Source organism: Eubalaena glacialis, chromosome X (assembly GCF_028564815.1).
Source record: "Eubalaena glacialis isolate mEubGla1 chromosome X, mEubGla1.1.hap2.+ XY, whole genome shotgun sequence".
Lineage (NCBI taxonomy): Eukaryota > Metazoa > Chordata > Mammalia > Artiodactyla > Balaenidae > Eubalaena > Eubalaena glacialis.
The window spans coordinates 98,620,740-98,641,279 of NC_083736.1; the positions used below are offsets into that span (position 1 = coordinate 98,620,740).

General features: G+C 38.5%; 2 protein-coding genes across 4 annotated transcripts in view; both read left to right on the top strand.

Annotated features, from left to right (window-relative positions):
- RNF128 (ring finger protein 128) overlaps positions 1–7,529 on the top strand; it is a 102,770-nt gene extending 95,241 nt beyond the window's left edge. For 2 of the 3 annotated variants that reach the window (XM_061178063.1, XM_061178061.1), the window contains exon 7: positions 6,118–7,529. In XM_061178063.1, the coding sequence (XP_061034046.1) occupies positions 6,118–6,251 (134 nt within the window). In that variant the 3' untranslated portion in view covers positions 6,252–7,529. The remainder of the gene's footprint in view (positions 1–6,117) is intronic. The other variant, XM_061178064.1, reaches the window with a different exon arrangement.
- Positions 7,530–13,613: 6,084 nt separating this feature from the next.
- Positions 13,614–20,540, top strand: part of TBC1D8B (TBC1 domain family member 8B) — a 78,643-nt gene continuing 71,716 nt past the window's right edge. Inside the window, exon 1 of the mRNA XM_061179553.1 lies at positions 13,614–13,823. Within this exon, the coding sequence (XP_061035536.1) occupies positions 13,694–13,823 (130 nt within the window). The 5' untranslated portion in view covers positions 13,614–13,693. The remainder of the gene's footprint in view (positions 13,824–20,540) is intronic.

A 20,540-nucleotide genomic window follows, 5' to 3' on the forward strand; every position in this document is an offset into this window, starting at 1 on the left:
GTAGAAGGCAGAACAGTTTTTGCAGAGAATTTGCGAGTTTTGGGGGGAGGGTAGAAGGCAGAACAGTTTTTGCAGAGAATAAGCAAATAAAATGATGATCCATGTTCCTTCTCCTGTATTCTTTATCTCCGTGAATGGTAGTAACACCTACCCGGGTGAGTCAAACCAGAAACTTAGGTAGATCCTAGATCCTTCCCTCTCCCCTTCCTATTGATTCAATATCATTTTTCCTCTAAACCATCCCCTAATTTCCAACCTTAATTCAACAGTCATAGTTTGAGCCACTATCTTCTCTCTGCCCATTCCTTCTACTCTTCCTCCCCCAAGAAATTGGGGAAGCCCAGTCCAACTCCTGTTCCTCCTTTAAAACTTGCTCCCCTTTGAGAAGCTTCCCTTGACTCACCTGTGTGGTCCTACTGTCTACTTCGGTAGAACTTCTATCATTGCATTTATTGCACTGAATTGTATTAAAACCTTAAAAAGTCCCTTTGGGTAGGGACAGTGTCTTATTATTCACTGTCGTATACCCAAGCACCTAGCACAGACTGCCACATAGTAAATACTCAAATAAGTGTTGAATGAGTGACCACATAGAATAGATTTAATTTTATCTATGATTATATATTAATAGTTTGGGCATTATGCCTATTAACCATTGATTATTATGGTGATAGTTGTGATTTAAATAACTTTGTAAACATACAGTTGATTAGTTCATGCCTGTGTGTTCCATCATTGTGCTGAATTTTATCAGAGCACTGATTTTCAAACGTAAGCATACATTGAGTCACCTGGAGGGCTTGTTAAAACAGAGGGGCAACCACCAGTTTCTGACTCAGTTGGTCTGGGGTGGGCCCTGAGAATTTTCATTTCTAAGAAGTTTCCAGGTGATACTGATACTGCTTGTCCAGGGACCACACTTTGGGAACCACCGAATAAGGGCCCTAGTTCTTAACCCTGGCTGCACATTAGAATCACCCATAGAAACTTTAAACATTACTAATGCCTGGGCTTTACCCCAGAATTGTTAAGTCAGAATCCATGAGATGTGGGGCCCAAGCACAGGTTATTTTTTTATTTTGAAATAATTTCAGCCTGACCAAAAAATGTTTCAAAAACAGTAAAAAGAATGCCCATATACCTGTCACCAAACTTCTCCAAAAGTTAACATCTTATATAACCATATACAATTATCAAAATCAGGAAATTAAATGATAAAATGTTATTAACTAAACTGATCTTACTCAAATTTCACCAGTTGGCCCATTAATGTCCTTTTTCTGTCCTAGGATCCCACATTGCCTTTCCTCTTTTCTCATTTTTCCCCAGTTTTATTGAAATATATTTGACATATAATCAGAGTAAGATTAGTTAAATCCATCATCTCACATAATTACGCATTTTGTGTGTGTGGTGAGAACATTTAAGATCTACTCTCTTAGCAACTTTCAAGTATTTAATACAGTATTGTTAACTGTAGTCACCATCTATATGTTAGATTCCCCAGAACTTATTCATCTTATAACTGGAAACTTGTACCCTTTGACAAACATTTCCCCATTTCCCCCACCTTCCAGCCTCTTGCAACCACCATTCTACTCTGTTTCTATGAATTTGGCTTTTTTTTTTTTAAGATTCTGCATATAAGTGATATCATACAGTATTGGTCTTCTCTATCTGACTTATTTCACTTAGCACACTGCCCTCAAGGTCCATCGATGTTGTTGCAAATGGCAGGATTTCCTTCTTTCTCATGGCTGAATAATATTCCATTGTTTTATATATATATATATATATATATATATATACACCACATTTTCTTTATCTGTTCATCAGTCAGTGGACACTTAGGTTATTTCTGTGTCTTGGCTATTATGAATGATGCTGCAGTGAACATGGAGGTGCAGCTCTCTCTTCAAGATAGTGATTTCATTTCCTCTAGATATATACCCAGAAGTGGGATTGCTGGATGATATGGTAGTTCTATTTTTAATTTTTTGAGAACCTCCATACATGTTTCCCATAGTGCTGTACCAATTTACATTCCCACCAACAGTGCACTAGAGTTCCCTTTTCTTCACATCCTTGCCAACACTTACCTGTTTCCTTTTTGATAATAGCTATTCTAACAAGTGTGAGGCAATATCTCATTGTGGTTTTGATTTGCATTTCCCTGATTAGTGATGTTGAGCATCTTTTCATGTACCTGTTGGCCATTTGTATGTCTTCCTTGGGAAAATATCTCAGTTCTTCTGCCCATTTTTTAATCAGATTATTTGCTTTTTTGCTATTGAACTGTATGAATTCCTTATATATTTTAGATATTAACCCCTTATCTGATATGTGGTTTGGACATATTTTCTCCCATTTTGTAGCTTGCCTCTTCATTCTTTTGATTATTTCTCTTGCTGAGTAGAAGCTTTTTGGTTTGATGTAGTCCCATTTGTTGATTTTGGCTTTTTAAGTCCTTAATCCATTTAGAGTTCATTTTTTAAGTGGTGTAAGATAGGGGTCCAGTTTCATTCTGTTGCATATTTATCCGGTTTACCCAACACCATTTACTGAAGACTGTCTTTTCCCCATTGAGTATTCTTGGCTCCCTTGTCAAATATTAGTTCATCTCATACACATGGTCTCATACACATGGGTTTACTTCTGGGCTCTCAATTCTGTTCCACTGATCTATGTGTCTGTTTTTATGCCAGTACCATACTGTGTTGATTATTATAGCTTTGTAGTATAGTTTGAAATCAGGAAGTGTGATGCCTCCCCGCTTTGTTCTTCTTTCTCAGGATTGCTTTGGCTATCCAGTGTCTTTGGTAGTTCCATATGAATTTTAGGATTTTTTTTATACTTCTGTGAAAAATGCATTTGGAATTTTGATATGGATTGCATTGAATCTACAGATGGCTTTGGGTAGTATGGACATTTAAACAATATGAATTCTTTTTTTTTTTAATAAATTTATTTATTTACTTACTTATTTTTGGCTGTGTTGGGTCTTTGTTGCTGCACGCAGGCTTTCTTTAGTTGCAGCGAGCGGGGGCTACTCTTCGTTGCGGTGCGCGGGCTTCTCATTGCGGTGGCTTCTCTTGTTGCGGAGCACGGGCTCTAGGCACGTAGACTTCAGTAGTTGTGGCACGTGGGCTCAGTAGTTGTGGCTCACGGGCTCTAGGGAGCAGGCTCAGTAGTGTGGCACACAGGCTTTGTTGCTCCGTGGCATGTGGGATCTTCCCGGACCAGGGATTGAACCCGTGTCCCCTGCATTGGCAGGCAGATTCTTAACCACTGCGCCACCAGGGAAGTCCAATATGAATTCTTCTGATCCATGAACATGGGATATATTTCCATTTATTTGTGCCCTCTTCAATATCTTTTATAAATGTCTTATAGTTTTCAGTACAAATCTTTTACCTCCTTGGTTAAATCTATTCATAAGTATTATATTGCTTTTTGATGCTATTGTGAATGGGATTGTTTTCTTTATTTCTTTTTCAGATATTTCATTGCTGGTGTATAGAAATGCAACTGATTTTTGTCTGTTGATTTTGTAACCTGCAACTTTAGTGAACTCGTTTATTAGTTCTAACAGTTTTTGTTGGTATCTTTAGCATTTTCTCTAGGTCATGTCATCTGGAAACAGACAATTTTACTTCTTCCTTTCTCATTTTGATGCCTTTTTTCTGTTTGTTTGTTTGTTTAAAATTTTTTTTATTTTTTGGCCGTGCTGCACGGCATGTGGGATCTTAGTTTCCCCGACCAGGGATTGAACCTGCGTCCCCTGCATTGGAAGCACGGAGTCTTAAACCACTGGACCGCCAGAGAAGTCCCTTGATGACTTTTATTTCTTTTCCTTTCTAATTTCTCTGGCTAGAACTTCCAGTACTATGTTGAATAGGAGTGGTGAGAGTGGGTACCCTTGTCTTGTTCCTCTTGAGTATGTTGTTAACTGTGGGTTTGTCAGGTATGTCCTTTATTTATTTATTTATTATTTTTTTAATTTTTTGGCTGTACCACACGGCATGTGGGATCTTAGTTCCCCGACCAGGGATCAAACCCACGCTCCCTACAGTGGAAGCATGGAGTCTTAATCACTGGACTGCCAGGGAAGTCCCCATGTATGTCCTTTATTATGTTTGGGAATGTTCCTTCTATACCCAATTTTCTGAGAGGTCCACATTGCATTTAACTGTTACGTCTTCTTAGTCTCCAATCTGTGACTGTTCCTTAGTCTTTTTCTTTCATGACTTTGACACTTCTGAAGGCCACCAGTTAGTTATTTTGTAGAATGTCCCTCAATTTGGAATTGTCTCCTGATTCCCAATGATTAAATTTATTGTCCATTGTCTATTTCTGGCAAGAACACCACAGAAATTATGTTGTGCCCTTCTCTGGCTCATATCATATAATGAGGCACATGATGCCCATGTCTTATTACCAATGGTTTTAATTTTGTTCGCTTGGTTAAGGTGGCATCTGCCAAGCTTCTCCTTTTAAAGTTATTCTTTTTCCCTTTATAATTATTAATTATTTTATAGAGAGACACTTGGAGACTATGCAAATATCCTGTTTCTCATCTTACTTTTTTACCTACTAATTTTATCAATCAGTGATGTTTCTTGCTTACAATAATTATTACTGAAATGTGTGCCAAATGGTGATTTTCTATTTCCATCCTTCTTTCTACATTAATTAAGCTTCTATTTTAAGGAAGAGCTATCCTTTCTCCACTTATTTATTCAATTATTTATTTATAATAATATGGACTCATAGATATTTCTTTTATTCCATAATATTATTCTCATGATTTATTCATGGTTAGATTGTCCTAGATTTGGTCATTGGGAACTCCCTCAAGTTGGTTTGTTTTCTTTCAACATGCCCCATCATTTTTTTTTTTAGGCTTTGAAGGCCATAGGTCTTTGTTGCTTTTGGTTGTTTTCTCTTCCAACCTCTTAAGAATGAAAAAACCACTCTTAGCTACAGAGTTGGCTTGCAAGCTGTAGTTTGCTGATCCCTAGGCTAGAATCTAGATTAGTCTTGTACTTTCCTTGTCCTAGCCCTGGAATCAGTTATTTCTTCAGGGGGTGGGGGCTTTTATTGGAGAACAGTACCTCGAAATCAAGATCTGGGCACTAGGTATGCTCATTGCTATTGGGGTGTCATTGCTATTAGCCCTTTCAAGGAACAACGCTAGGAAATATGTGTATGTACTCACACAAATATACACACACATCTACATTCACCTATCTGAAGAACAGCTAGTTCATACTTATATTTCTGATTCCAGTCCAACACCACAGAGTTTATTCTAGCCTTCCCCTTTCCTTATTTGTAACTCCTTTCTCTGACATTGAGAAACCTGGCTGTTATTATCCACAATATATTTACTTATTTGTTCAATCCTAGAGTACACCTAAGTTTCAACATTGCTAACACACCGCTGTGAAAAACAGTTTCACTAACCAGTGTAGTTCTTTGGTTTTAGCCTTATAGGATATAGTCAAAGTATCATTTTCCAAAGTTACTTAGGTTAGTTTTTTTCTTTCCCACTCTCTTCAGGATGATTATATATTTCATCTGTAATATAATTATATTCACTTGTTACTATTTGTATTCCATTTTGGGAACTCCCGCCCCCCACAACTTCCTGGTTGATTTTTTTTAGTCTTTCTGTCTGTCTGTCTGTCTATCTATCTATCTATCTATCTACTTACCTATCTATCTATTTATCTATATATTTATCTATCTATCTATTTATCTATCTATGCATAGCATATGTAATTTTTTAAAGTGCCCAGGTGATTGAAATGTGATTTAAGAGCTATTACATTTAGAATAGAGAAGCGGAAGACATAACTTTTGCTCTTAAGGATGCTATAATCTAGGTAAAAGTAAGCACATGTGTGAATCAATAAAATCGTAATTGTAAATTAAAATAATGCCATATGTGCTTTATGTAAGGCAGCACAAATCATATTAAAGGAACAGGGAATGAGGGTAATAATCAGAGTATGATGGAATTAGATAAGAAAGGCTTCTTAGACATGTGTGTTGAATTTTGTCTTAAAGAAGAGAGGGGTGAAATCATCCTAAAATTACCATTTCTTTTTAAAGATGAAAATCTACAGCTGGTAAACCATGAAGCAAGTTCCATGGCAGTGGATGTTGTTCCTCACGTTGACAACCCAACCTTTGAAGAAGATGAAACTCCTGATCGAGAGACTGCTGTTCGAGAAATTAAATCATAAAGTCTGTGTCAATAGAAAACTTGAACCTTTAGTAATAACAGAACTGCCAATCAGGGCCTAGTTTGCTATAAATGAATTGGAATAACTTAATAAGAATGATACTAAAAGTGATGAGATGACTAATATTATGCTATAGTTAAATGACTTAAAATATTTAACCTATTAACTTTTTCCCCAAACTCATTATATAATGTTTTTCATAGGCAAGTTTCCTCTCCATAGTGGTAGCAACATTTTTAAACATTCAAAACTCTTGTCAAGTAGTCATGTTTTCCATTTATAACAATTTTCTTATAAAAACATGTTGCTTTTAAAATGTGGAGTAGCTGTAATCACTTTATTTTATGATAGTATCTTAATTAAAAATAATACTACTTTAGCTTGGGCTATATGTGTCAGGGTTTTTCTCCAGGTGCTTATATTGATCTGGAATTGTAATGTAAAAAACAATGCAAACTTAGGCTAGTACTTCATGAAATGTCTATTTAAGCTACATTAAGTTGATAGAACAAGATTAAAGCAAAATATTCATTTTAACTATTTTTTGTTTTTAAAATTAGGCTAAATGTACTTCATATGAGTGTCAAGCATAGTTTATCAGAGAATATGGACTGGACTGGATTGATTGGTATATTAGTGACACCAATTTGACAAAAGATTATAGATAAAAACTGTACTTACAGAAACACTGTATAACTATTTCTCAAACTTTACTTATGGGACTTTCAAAAGCAGAGTATATAAATCATCATACTATTTGAAAATGATTATGAATAAGTCACACAAAAATTGGTAATTGATCTTTGTGTATGAATTTGTCTACAGAAATTAGTCTGTAAAAAATATTTTCCAAACAATGTTGACTTTGAAAATTGAGTTTACATTTTACCTAAATGGGCTAAAATAACATTAGGTAAACTAAAATTCTGTCCATGTAGCTACAAATTTCGTGAATGCATTTTCTTGGTGTTTGAAAAAGAATTGGGGGAGGGGGAGAATTCCAGGTGCCTTAATATAAAGTTTGAAGCTTCATCCACCAAAGTTAAATAGAGCTATTATAAAAATGCACTTTACTTCTATTCTCTGTGGCTTATCTTTGGTTTTAGAGTTTTGTTTCCAGTACAAATTCCAGCAGAATTTAGGCAAAAGCAGAATAGACATGTATTTTTGTTGGCTAAATGTAGAATGGATGAAACCATTGCATTCTTGTACACTGATTTGAAATGCTGTAAATATGTCCCGATTTGTATTGATTCTCTTTAAATATAAAATGTAAATAAAATATTCCAATAAAAGTTTGTTTGGTGTTTAGTTATCATATACTAACTTTTTTTTTAAAGAATGTTTTATTCTTGTTTTTAGTTATGAAAATCCTATTTTTTTTTATAAATTTATTTATTTATTTATTTATTTTTGGCTGTGTTGGGTCTTCGTTTCTGTGCGAGGGCTTTCTCCAGTTGCGGTGAGCTGGGGCCACTCTTCATCGCGGTGCGGGGTCCTCTCACTGTCGCGGCCTCTCCCGTTGCGGAGCACAGGCTCCAGACGCACAGGCTCAGTAGTTGTGGCGCACGGGCTTAGTTGCTCCGCGGCATGTGGGATCTTCCCAGACCAGGGCTCGAACCCGTGTCCCCTGCATTGGCAGGCGGATTCTTAACCACTGCGCCACCAGGGAAGCCGCTAACTTTTAATATATGCTTGGATTTAGGAGGGAAAAAGGTTTAATGTAAATGGTCATTGATATATTTGATCAATAAAAACTAAAACTTTACATTTACATATTTCATTACATAGAGAGGAACTGCTGCCATTATAATATAACTGAACCTACCATGAATTATTTTTAAATGTCAGCAAGGTAAATAATGAGGTTGACCACTGATAATATAGGGTTAGAAAAAGACCATGATGCCAGTCCATCTTTATACTACCCAAGACATAAGGCCGTTTTATTGCTTTAAAGTTACCTTTTCCTTCAGCCTTCTCTTTGGCAGTATCATTCTTGGGATGCTGTTAATGAGTTAAATGCATCTCTTTATTTTGCCAAACATGTTAAGAATAAACAGTTGCTTGTAACACTTCAGAACCATGATTATCAAACCAGGGTACATGTATGTCTTCTGTGGCAATATGCCAAATGTACGTGTGTGTGATGCCACACAATAAAGTTGGCCTATATTCTTAGAAAATTAATCATTTCAAGCTTTGTGGGGTTTCTTCTGGGGAGGCATTTATAACTTTTTAAATTTTTAATAGCTGTATTGACATATAATTTATATACCAAAAATTCACCCATTGTAAATGTATGGTTCCAAGATGCCTCGCAAATGTATATAGAGTTGTGCGATTATTACCACCACAATCAAGTTGAGAACATTTCATCACCCCAGAAAGTCCCCTCATATCCATTTGCACTCAGTTTCTGCTCCCATTCCTAACCCCAGGCAACCACCAATCAGCTTTCTGTCTCTATGGATTTGCCTATTCTGGACATTACATTTAAATGGACTCATACAAGATATGGTCTTTTGTGACTGGCTTCTTCCACTTAGCATAATATTTTCAAGGTTCATCCATGTTGAAGCATGCAACAGTACTTCATTCTTTTTCATTGCTGAATAATATTCCATTGTATAGGTATTCCATATTTGGTTATCCATTCATCAGTTAATGAACACTCAGATCGTTACCACTTTTTGGCCATTATGGATAATGCTGCTATGAACATTCATGTACAAGTCTTTGTGTAGATGTATGCTTTCAGTTCTCTCGGGTATATGCAAAGGAGAGGAATTACATGTCACTTGTGAATTTTCTTCCTGGTATTATCTTTTGATAAGAAAAAAGAGTTTGAGCAACAGACTTTATTACTTTCCCATGGTCAAAATATAAGCTGATTCCTTTAACAGTGGCAGTAGATGTATTTGTATGTATAGGTAGTCTCCAACTTAAGAAGGAGGGGTTTTCTGAGAGTTCATTTGTAGGTTTAGTAGAAGTCAGGTTGTATTATCTTATAAGTAAGAATACACATGGTTCCCAGGTAAATCAGTAAAAATACACTTAAAAATACAACTGGAATGCTGGGAACAATTCTTCTCCCCCCTCCCTCTGGTTTTGGTTCATTTACTAAATATTTTAGTTATGTTCTATAATATCTGGATCAATTTTATCACCTTAGGTTATAAAAATTTTCCTTACTCATTGTATCTTCTGTTTGGAGTGGATTTTTAAAATATCTTTAAACATATTAAACAATATAAAATTTACATACTACTTAATGTAATGAACTTAAAAGAAGTTCATTATTATGGGGGGCACTTTGACCACCAGAGGAAAATGTTCATTATCTTCTACCTTAGAGGCAATTCAGTGAAAAGTTTGAAAACCACTACTCACTAGTTCTTAACTTTTTTTCCTCCAGAAACATACAATCTCATGAATGTGAGACACTTGTGGACATACCATTTTTGATGGTTAGAGAGAGTAGTAGTATATATAAATAGAGTTTAGCATGGATAGTTAGTGGCAATTTCTCTTCCAACTAACATCCCAGTTCTGAACCACTGCCTTAGAAAATTTTAATGGGCATGTCCTGATATAAACTTTAAAAAAAAGCAATTCAGTCATCTAAAATTCATTAATAGAGCTTATTTTTTAAAAGATGCCTATTAGCTCTTAATGGAAACATGATTACCCCCAATTTGTTGTGAAGTTTGATTTTCAAATATCTAATTTGCTTTCAATTAGTGCATCTAAAACTTTAATGTGCCTACAAATTACCTGGGGATCTTGTTAAAATGGCACACTCTGATTCTAAGGTCTGGAATAGGTTCCGAGATTCTGAATTTCTAGCAAGCTCCTGGGTGATGCAGATGTTGCCGGTCCAGAGTCTGTATTTTGAGTACTACAGCTTTATATGGCTCTCCTCTAGAATCTTACTGCTCCTAAGCCTGCTGCAGACTGTAAAATATCAACTAAGCTTGTGAAATTCATTTCAAATAAGAATCCAGTGGAATCTTGAGTGACAGCCTCAGCCTTTCCATGGCACAGGTTTGGAGTTGCGATTTGGGGTTTCCTAGTACCTTTTCACGTAGGTGTTTGAGACTATGATGTAGAAGGCTGAGTCAGCTGGAAGACTGACCTCTGGATAAATGAGGTATTATTCATCTCTGTGTGGTATATCATTCTGTCCATAAATACGTGGCTTGGATAAATCAGGAAACAAGCATGGAAGTAGACAGATGAGTTGGGAAGCTATTATTATAGTGCAGCAGGAAAGGATGTGAGGCTTATCTGAAGTGATAATAGGAGGATGGGATGGACTTTTGAAAAAAAAAGTAGAGGGGTGTGTGTGTGTGTGTGTGACAGTGGAGGTGGTGAGAGTAAGAAGTTTAAGACTATTCCATAACACAGCATTGTAAAGCAACCATACTCCAATAAAAGTTAATTAAAAAAAAAAGCCTATTCCAAGGTTCCTTACATGCACCCCAATGTTCATAGCAGCACTATTTACAATAGCCAAGATGTGGAAGCAACCTAAGTGTCCATCAACAGATGAATGGATAAAGAAGATGTAGTATATATATATATAATGGAATATTACCCAGCCATAAAAAAGAATGAAATAATGCCATTTGCAGCAACATGGATGGACCTAGAGAATATCATGCTAAGTGAAGTCAGACAAAGACAAATATTATATATCACTTATATGTGGAATCTAAAAAATAATACAAATGAATCTATTTACAAAACAGAAACAGATTCACAGACATAGAAAACAGACTTCCCAAAGGGGAAAGGGGAGCAGATAAATTAGGTGTGTGGGATTAACAGATACACACTACTATATATTAAATAGATAAGCAACAAGTATTTACTGTATAACACAGGGAACAATGTTCAATATCTTGTAATAACCTATAATGGAAAATTATCTATATAACTGAATCACTTTGCTGTACACCTGAAACTAACACAATATTGTAAATTAACTATACTTCATTTTTTTTAAATGTAGGAAATAAAAGACTATTCCAAGGTTCTTAGCTTGAGCATGTTGGTAAACAGTGCTGCTCTGAACTATGAGAAGCTGGTAGAAGAAACAACTTTGGGCAGGGAGGATATTAGAAAAATAAATTTGGCTTTGGACATGTTGCCTTGAGGTAGCTATAAACGATGTCATGGTTTGTAGTCAGACAAATCCAGGTTCAAATCCCAGTTCTGCCATTTATTTAGTTATGTGATCTCAGGCAAGTTACTTAACTTCTCTGAGCCTCCTGTTCATCTGCAAATTAAGGATGTAAAAAATGTACAAGCTTATTAATGAGGGTTAAATGACTATCTGTATATACAGTCATAGATAGATATAGATAGATATTACCAGCACAGTACCAGCAGTGATATCCATGGCAGTTTGTAATTCCTGTCCTTCGTCCCTAAAAACAATGTACATTAACATAAACAATTGAATAGAGTGACATGCTCTGTTTTTGTAAGGCACTTTCAGAAAAATACTTTTATTTGTAAAAGCTTGAAATATAGTGCATGATCAAGCCAAAACTTTATATCACAGGAGTAATTTAAAAGTGTTTTATTTACATAATCAATGAAATGTTTTACTACAGCGGGAGCTCGCTAAATGCCCCCCGCTCTAAGCCAAAAGCAGGCCCGATTCTATATAACAGGGAGCATGTGAGTGTATCTGAATGGAGTTGCGCAGTAACGAGGCATAGGAACCATCCAGTTCTGCACAGCCCTTGCTACAACTCTTAAAGTTTAAGGGTATTGGAAAAGAATGTGGTTTGATGAGGAAGGAAATAAAAAGGGGAAGGAAAGGTATCAGTAAAAGTAAAGAAGGAAGATACATTTGCCACATTTACTGATCTTTCACCAGGAAGATAAGAAATTATCTTCCTTAATACACATCCAAATTAGGATGGCTTTTCCCAAGGATACATTGCAGTTTGGGCTGTGGGAAGACTGCCTCTTCCCACCCTGTCCGGAAAGCTGCCTTCGGACAAACGACTGCGTTTCAGAAGAGAATCCCAAACTGACCTTTTTCTCACCTCCAAGAAAAATCCCTACTCATAGCACACGCCTGCCTTCTTTGAGCTGGCCCACATTTTGCGAGGGTTAAGCCACAGACGCAACTCCAAGGCAGAGTTCTTTGGCTCCACGACTTGGCATCCGGGTGTGCCCCACCCCATTTTTTAAAAAAAAGCCAGATCCTTGAGGCTTCATTCTCAAAATAGCTTGCCAAGAGCCCCTTGTTTTTTGTACACTGCCTCCCAACTCCTTCCTTCCTATAAACCTGTTTTCGCTTTTAGTGCACTCTTTAATTCTGGTGGGCTTAGTTATCGCAGTAAATAAAAACGTCCCTCAGGTAATTTCTCACAATGATGTCTCACAAACCACTGACCTCATTCACCTTAGTGTTTAAGCAGCTGCGTATCATTGCCAAGGTACAAAGAGGTGCAGCTTGCCCTGAAAGGAATTTTTTTTTTCTTAAAGAGTTTAACAAAGAAAAAAAAATCGCTCATAAATTGTTTATATCCAGTAAAGCAAAGTTGGACGACATTTTCTGTGGCTGATTACAACAGTTAAATAGAACAAATCTGGGAAGGGAGGAGCGCGGCGTAAAAAACACTGTGTGGCTTCTGGAGATTTTATATTCTTATTGTACGCGCGGAAAGAGCTTAATCAAAGGAAGATTCTCAATCAGACAAGGAATCGTATCAAACTCCACTTACTGTGTGACCTTGGATAAGTCACCGAACCCGACTGCGCATTTGTTTATTTATGTGCAAGTTGAGGAATGAGATATGCTTCGTGAGACATCTGCAAGGATTATGTGAGACATTGTGTGAAATCTCTTTTGTACGTAAGAGCTCATTAAACGTTAGTTGCCGCTACTGCTCCTTCCCAGAATGGCCGTTCGTTACTCCCAAATTCCGGAAACTGTTTTCGACAGTTTAGCACCCTCGGCTGTAAAAGGATGAGAAGAAACAACACTTCTGTACCCGGGCTCACTTATTTGCCAGAAAACGCTCTAAACTTTCGATAGGCAAAATCCACTTAACTGGTGGCGGGACTCGCTTTGAAAGCACCCCCACCCAGTTCTCACCCCCAGTGGATTGTGGGAAGTGTAGTCCCGCGCTCCAGGTGCTTGAGTACAGAAAAGCGGGGAGTAAACTACAACTCCCAGAAGGGAAAGGAACGGGACTATTTCCCAGTCGGGCGGTAGCGCTGTGGGAGGGAATTGGCAATCTCGCTGCCTACGTGGGAGAGAAGGGAGGGTTGGGGGAAGTGTGGAAAAGCAGAACCTGAGCGGCTGCCGCCTGAGGCAGATTTGGTGGGAGAAGTAGAGGGGGGGAAACGGGTGGAGGGGTGAGGTGAGGAGGGCATCTGGATCGCTGCTCCCGGGCGGCATAAAGTTCTTCGCGATGTGGCTGAAGCCCGAGGAAGTGCTCCTGAAAAATGCGCTGAAGCTGTGGCTGATGGAAAGGTCCAACGACTACTTCGTGCTGCAGCGGCGTCGGGGCTACCGGGAGGAAGGCGGCGGGGGGCTCACAGGTAAGCTGTGGCCATCCCCCTCACCCCCTCGCCTCGGGGCCGTGTTCGCTGGTACTTAAAAGGTGGTGAGGGACACAGTTAGTCGTCGCCGCCCGCCGCCCGATCCTAAACCCTGGGCGGGGGGGACTGGGGTTCTTCTCCCGCCACCACCTTTCCGTCGTCCTCACTGAGTCCTGAGAACGCCTCCCTGGACCAGCAGTCGGTCTTTGGGTGGGACGGGGAAAGGGAGGAGGGGTTCCTTCTGAAGCCAAGGAAGAATCTGGGGTAAAGGAAGTGTTCTTTCTGAGGCAGAGTACCTGCCCTGTAGCTTTCCTGGGGGAGGGGGCTGGTGACGAGCGTTAGACGTGGACAGGTCGCATTTAGGCTGGTGACCCGGGCCAGTTCGCAGTTGTGCACTTAACTTTTTTCGCAAGCCTCCCAGCCCCTCCCCTCCCCCCATCGGTAACCGCCACCCTGGGGGTGGGAGGTGTAATTGTGTGGGAGGAGGGATGATGAGGAAAAAGGGAGGAGCTCCAATCCTGTCTCGAGGAATCGGCATCAAATGAGAGGTTAGGGAGTCAGGGGGAGGGTCCGAGTGCGGGGGAGGGTGAGGGGTAGGTCTCAGAATTGCTGAACCCTCCCTATTTAGCATCTTTCACTTTGTCTCCAAGTTTTCAATCCTTGGGATCCCCTCTCAAAGTAACCTTCGTAATTCATTTCTCTCTTGAGAAAAGAGAGAAATGCCCTTTCTTTCAAAACCAAGGTTGTAAGCAAACCAGTTAAACAAACGGAAGTTTCTCTTCCCGCCTAATCTATCCTGCCTTCACTTCTTTGATTTACAAATCAAGAACTCTGTGTGGGTCTAGTATTTAAAGCCTCCAAGGAGTTTTGGTCTGAGACCTGTCGTCTTGGGCAGGGGCATGCAAACTTTTGGTCATTGGGAGACCAGAGCTCTTTTTCGTGACAACTTCTAGTTTGGTATTGTGGCCTTGAAGTGATGAACCAGGCTTATCAGCAGCGAGATGGAACAGGAAGAGGGAAGAGTCCCAAAACCTGCATGTTAGTCCCATCCTAATCGCCTGTTGAATTATATTCGACACATTCTTTCATTTATTCAACCTGAAGCGCCTACTATGTGCCACATGGAATGCTAGGGTACAAAGATAATTAACATTCAGTTCCTTGCCTTCGAAGTGCTCTTAATCTGGATAAGTGGCAGAGGGTCGGGTTTGGGGGAAGTAACCAGCAAACCAGGCAAATTATAATTATAACCCGTTAACTACTAAACTAGGCAAATTGTAATTAGAACCAAATAACTGAAGGGTTGGGTAAAGATTCATGGAGGAGGTGACATTGCTTTTTCTCTTCTGGTAAATGGTGTCTACCTCAGAGCTGAGAGGATAAAATGAAAGATAACAGGAGCCAAATCAATGTGTTTTGTTAAGATGGTGATGAACATGTGCTGTTGTTTCCTTTTTTTCCCAACACCCCAGCAGTGTGGAGAGAATTTTGAGGTTCTGTGGGACATTTAAAAAAAAATCTTGCATGACCTATTCATCCTATCCAGCGTCTGAAAAGGCCCTCTTGAAAATACGGCAACAAAAATTGCCTGATTAAACTTCACATTTTGTCGTTTTCTCATTCTCAAAAATTACAAGTGTTATTTTGCAGAGGAGTCTTTCCATTTATTAGATGTATATGCTTACCAGATTAAAACTTGAGAATCAATGGTCATAATTACCCAGTGACAATTTACCCACTTGAGTCCGTTGAGAACAGATCGGAATATATTTAAAATAGATTTTCCAGCCCAGTGTTACAGCACAATATTTTGGTTCCCCATAATCTTACTTTACCAGAATTTTTCTGGTACTCCTGGCCTCATCTACCAAAGAAGTGTATTTCACTTTGTTACAACTACTGTGTTCCTGAAAATTAATAAGTAAATCAGCTTTTTGAGAATCAAATCACTGTTATGTAGTAGTAAATGTTTTTTTACTTGTTGCAAATTTTCTTTATATAATCACTCCTTGTTTTCTGTGTTTGGTTTTTCATTTGATGTAGTTTTTTTTTTTGCCACGCGGCTTGTGGGATTATAGTTCCCGGAGCAGGATTGAACCCGGGCCCTCGGCAGTGAGAGCTCGGGAGTTGTAACCACTGGACCTCCGGGGAATTCCCTTGACATGTTTCTTAGAGCATGGATCAGTTGCACCAGTTTCTTATCTCTATCCTACCCACTCCCATTTACTCTAGCCCCATCTCTTTAGAATAAGAGAGTGTTTGTCTGAAGAAATAAACCAAGATTTCTTTTCTTTTTTTAAAAAATAAATTTATTTATTTATTTTTGGCTGCGTTGGGTCTTCGTTGCTGAGCGTGGGCTTTCTCTAGTTGCGGCGAGCGGGGGCTACTCTTCGTTGTGGTGCGCGGACTTCTCATTGCAGTGGCTTCTCTTGTTGCGGAGCACGGGCTCTAGGCGCGCGGGCTTCAGTAGTTGTAGCACGCGGGCTCAGTAGTCATCGCTCGCAGGCTGCAGCGCGCAGGCTCAGTAGCTGTGGCGCACGGGCTTTATTGCTCCTCCCTATCCCACTCCTCTAGGTGGTCACAAAGCACCGAGCTGATCTCCCTGTGCTATGCGGCTGCTTCCCACTAGCTATCTATTTTACGTTTGGTAGTGTATATATGTCCATGCCACTCTCTCACTTCATCCCAACTTACCCTTCCCCCTCCCCGTGTCCTCAAGTCCATTCTCTAGTAGGTCTGCGTCTTTATTCCCGTACTGCCCCTAGGTTCTTCATGACCTTTTTTTTTTTTTAGATTCCATATATATGTGTTAGCATATGGTATTTGTTTTTCTCTTTCTGACTTACTTCACTCTGTACGACAGACTCTAGGTCCATCCACCTCACTACAAACAACTCAATTTCGTTTCTCTTTATGGCTGAGTAATATTACATTGTATATATGTGCCACATCTTCTTTATCCATTCATCTGTCCATGGACACTTAGGTTGCTTCCATGTCCTGGCTATTGTAAATAGAGCTGCAATGAACATTCTGGTACATGACTCTTTTTGATTATGGTTTTCTCAGGATATGTGCCCAGTAGTGGGATTGCTAGGTCATATGGTAGTTCTATTTTAGTTTTTTAAGGAACCTCCATACTGTTCTCCATAGTGGCTGTACCAATTTACATTCCCACCAACAGTGTAAGAGGGTTCCCTTTTCTCCACACCCTCTCCAGCATTTATTGTTTGTAGATTTTTTGATGATGGCCATTCTGACTGGTGTGAGGTGATACCTCATTGTAGTTTTGATTTGCACTTCTCTAATGATTAGTGATGTTGAGCATCCTTTCATGTGTTTGTTGGCCATCTGTATATCTTCTTTGGAGAAATGTCTATTTAGGTCGTCTGCCCATTTTTGGATTGGGTTGTTTGTTCTTTTGATATTGAGCTACATGAGCTGCTTGTATATTTTGGAGATTAATCCTTTGTCAGTTGCTTCATTTGCAAATATTTTCTCCCATTCTGAGCGTTGTCTTTTCGTCTTGTTTATGGTTTCCTTTGCTGTGCAAAAGCTTTGAAGTTTCATTAGGTCCCATTTGTTTATTTGTGTTTTTATTTCCATTTCTCTAGGACCTGGGTCAAAAAGGATCTTGCTGTGATTTATGTCATAGAGTGTTCTTCCTATGTTTTCCTCTAAGAGTTTGATAGTGTCTGGCCTTACATTTAGGTCTTTAATCCATTTTGAGTTTATTTTTGTGTATGGTGTTAGGGAGTGTTCTAATTTCATTCTTTTACGTGTAGCTGTCCAGTTTTCCCAGCACCACTTATTGAAGAGGCTGTCTTTTCTCCATTGTATATTTTTGCCTCCTTTATCAAAGGTAAGATGACCATATGTGTGTGGGTTTATTTCTGGGCTTTCTATCCTATTCCATTGGAAGGATTATTGACTGCATACCTATAAGCTTTGGGCCTTTCTTCAGATACCTGGTAATACACTGCTCTCTCTCCCTTTCCCCTCCCCTGCTTGCTGCTGGAGTCTTTCCTCCCTTAAACATAGGCTGGAAACCACCACTCCAGTTTACCTTAGGGTCCTGAATCCTCAATCCTCAAGAGTTACGTTAAAGTCATAATGATGTAGATTGTATGCAATTAGGTTGGTTTCTTTTCTTTTTTTTTTTGGTTAAGATATTGGAGATTTATAATGTAAGTAGGAAATTAATATTTGCTGTCAAGTAGATGTCGTTCTAATGAAAAGAAAATCAAGACTTAAAAGTGATGATACTGACCATCCTTCATTTTTCAAAACCTACAGAGTTGTTCTTTATTATATCATTCAAAGAGATCTTTAAAGGTAATTTTTTACTTGATTTCACCTGTATCAAAATGTCCCAGGGAGGGAACTGAGCACAGTGTGATTTGCCCTCCCCAGGGGTTACCCTATGAGATTTTTCTTTAATAAGTCAACTACAAGCTAGAATCCACAAATGCATGAATACACCACCTTGTCCAGTGATTCCACTTACCCCATTCACCCTGCTTTCTTTATTTTCCCTGTTTCTTTAATATTTTTATGTATCTATTCAGTTGTAATTGTTTTATAAAGGCTTTGTTTTGTCATTTGTAAAATGGGAACAAAACTTATCTTCCCTATCCCATGGCATTGTTATGTGAGTCAAATGAGTTTTGAAACCTGCGAGCAACTATATAAACATTTGACGTTCATTTATCTATTAATGAAGGTATGAGAATGTTAAGTGCCATTTTCTTTACCCGAAGACCAAATGAGGATCTATATTTGTACCATTTTCCCTAGTAATTACTTTTCCCATGTTGTATATAGAGATTGATTTGGAGTAGTAACATTGAGTATATACAATATGCAGTGATATCACTACAAAATCAAAACACTGATAGTTAATCACTCAAGAATTTTGGTATGATAATGACTATGCATCTATGGTTTTTTTGGTTGTTTTTGGCCGCATGGCTTCTGGGATCTTAGTTCCCCAACCAGGGATTGAACTCGGGCCCTCGGCAGTGAGAGCGCAGAGTAATAACCACTGGACCACTAGGGAATTCCTTCATCTATGGTTTTTAATCAAAATAATATACAGCAATTAGAATAAAATAGCAGGACAGAATTTCTTTTTGATCTACAATTTCCCAAAACCCAGAAGTTCTCAAACAGTGCTTCTATAGATATAAGCATCACTTGTCTTAGTGGTATTGAAGAGTATGTATAACTTTAGTTATCTTAGTTACAGTTTTCAAAACATAATACTTGAAGAAGAAATAATGATTCAGCTGGTGAAAGCCCGTGTTTCTGGTGGACAGTTGTGGAAGGAGTATAGATGTAAAGTAAGCTAAAAATTAATAAAATAAAGGGCACTATAATGTTTACCATGTTGCTGTACAGCTATGACATGGATTTTATATTACCTTGATGTTAGAAAATCTGCCCAGTTTTTCACCTTTTGCTGCTGCTGTATGAGCACAACAGGTAAGAGTAAATCCTAAATGTGATGTTGCAAGATACATTCATTGAACAGATAATTACCAAGTGTCTTCTAAAAATCAAGCACTGTTTAGGTGCTAGAGATAACAGCAGTGAGCAGAGCAAAAGCCCCATTCTCATGGGGCTAACATTTTAGTTGAGGGAGGCAAATAAACAAATAATATATGGCTGGTGGCAGTAAACTATATGAAGAAAAATAAAGTAAGGTCTAGTAATAGAGAGGGGAGGGGATTGGTATTTTAGATAAATTTGGTGTAGGAACACTTCTTTAAGGTGACCTATGCGCAGAGACCAGAGGGACTAGAGTATGTGAGCCAAGCAGGTATTTGGGAGCAGAGTGAATATACATAATTCTGTCTGGGAATTTCACTGTGAAGGGAAGCAGGGAAATGGATAGTAGCTGGCTACTGTCCTGGGTGTTGGTATACAGTGGTGAATAAAACAGAAATAGTTTCTACCCCCACAGACTTTGTAATCTGGTGGGACAGACAAGTAATAAACAAGTAAGCAAGCAAAATATATAATTATTGGGGTAGTCAATAATAATATCAGCCTGGTTTGAGTGGCTTATAAATAGTCATGCATGAGGAGTATTTGAAACTCCCAAAGCAATTTTCCAGGGCCAGATCTGGTGTAAAGTATGCTTATCTAATGTCCTGTTAAATGATACAAAGATTTCCTAAAAGCAGTGATTAATAACAATAGGTGGTATTCTGGTGGCAGAATCCCAGTGTGACATCTGTGGAGCAACTTGCCAAAAGCCAGTTTGGATTGTTTTTTAAAATTAAATCAGCCATCTCTCAGCACCAACAATATCTGGGCTGTGGTTTGGTAGAGAGAACTGGGGAGGACATTCTAAGTGGGAGGAATAATATGGTAGTGAAAAAGCAAACGATGGCAGTTGTTGGGGACACAGCAAGTACTCAGATTCATTTATTTGTGGTTGAAAATATGAGACTCAAGATATAGTGCCCTTAGCAACCAGAAAGGTTGTTGAAGAGCAATGTCCTCATCTGTAGAAGAGGAAAACCCGGAAAACGGGAGATAGAATATCAAAGGGACCTGAGAATTAAACCTTTGTTGTTTTTTGTCTCCACTGCCATTTCAATTCCCGCCTAGATGGTCTTGTTTTTTTCTCTCACTCCAGTATAAAAAAGTGAAGTTTTAATCATTAGTTCTCCTCTTGTTTTAAACTAACCAAAATCATGGCCAGCTTTA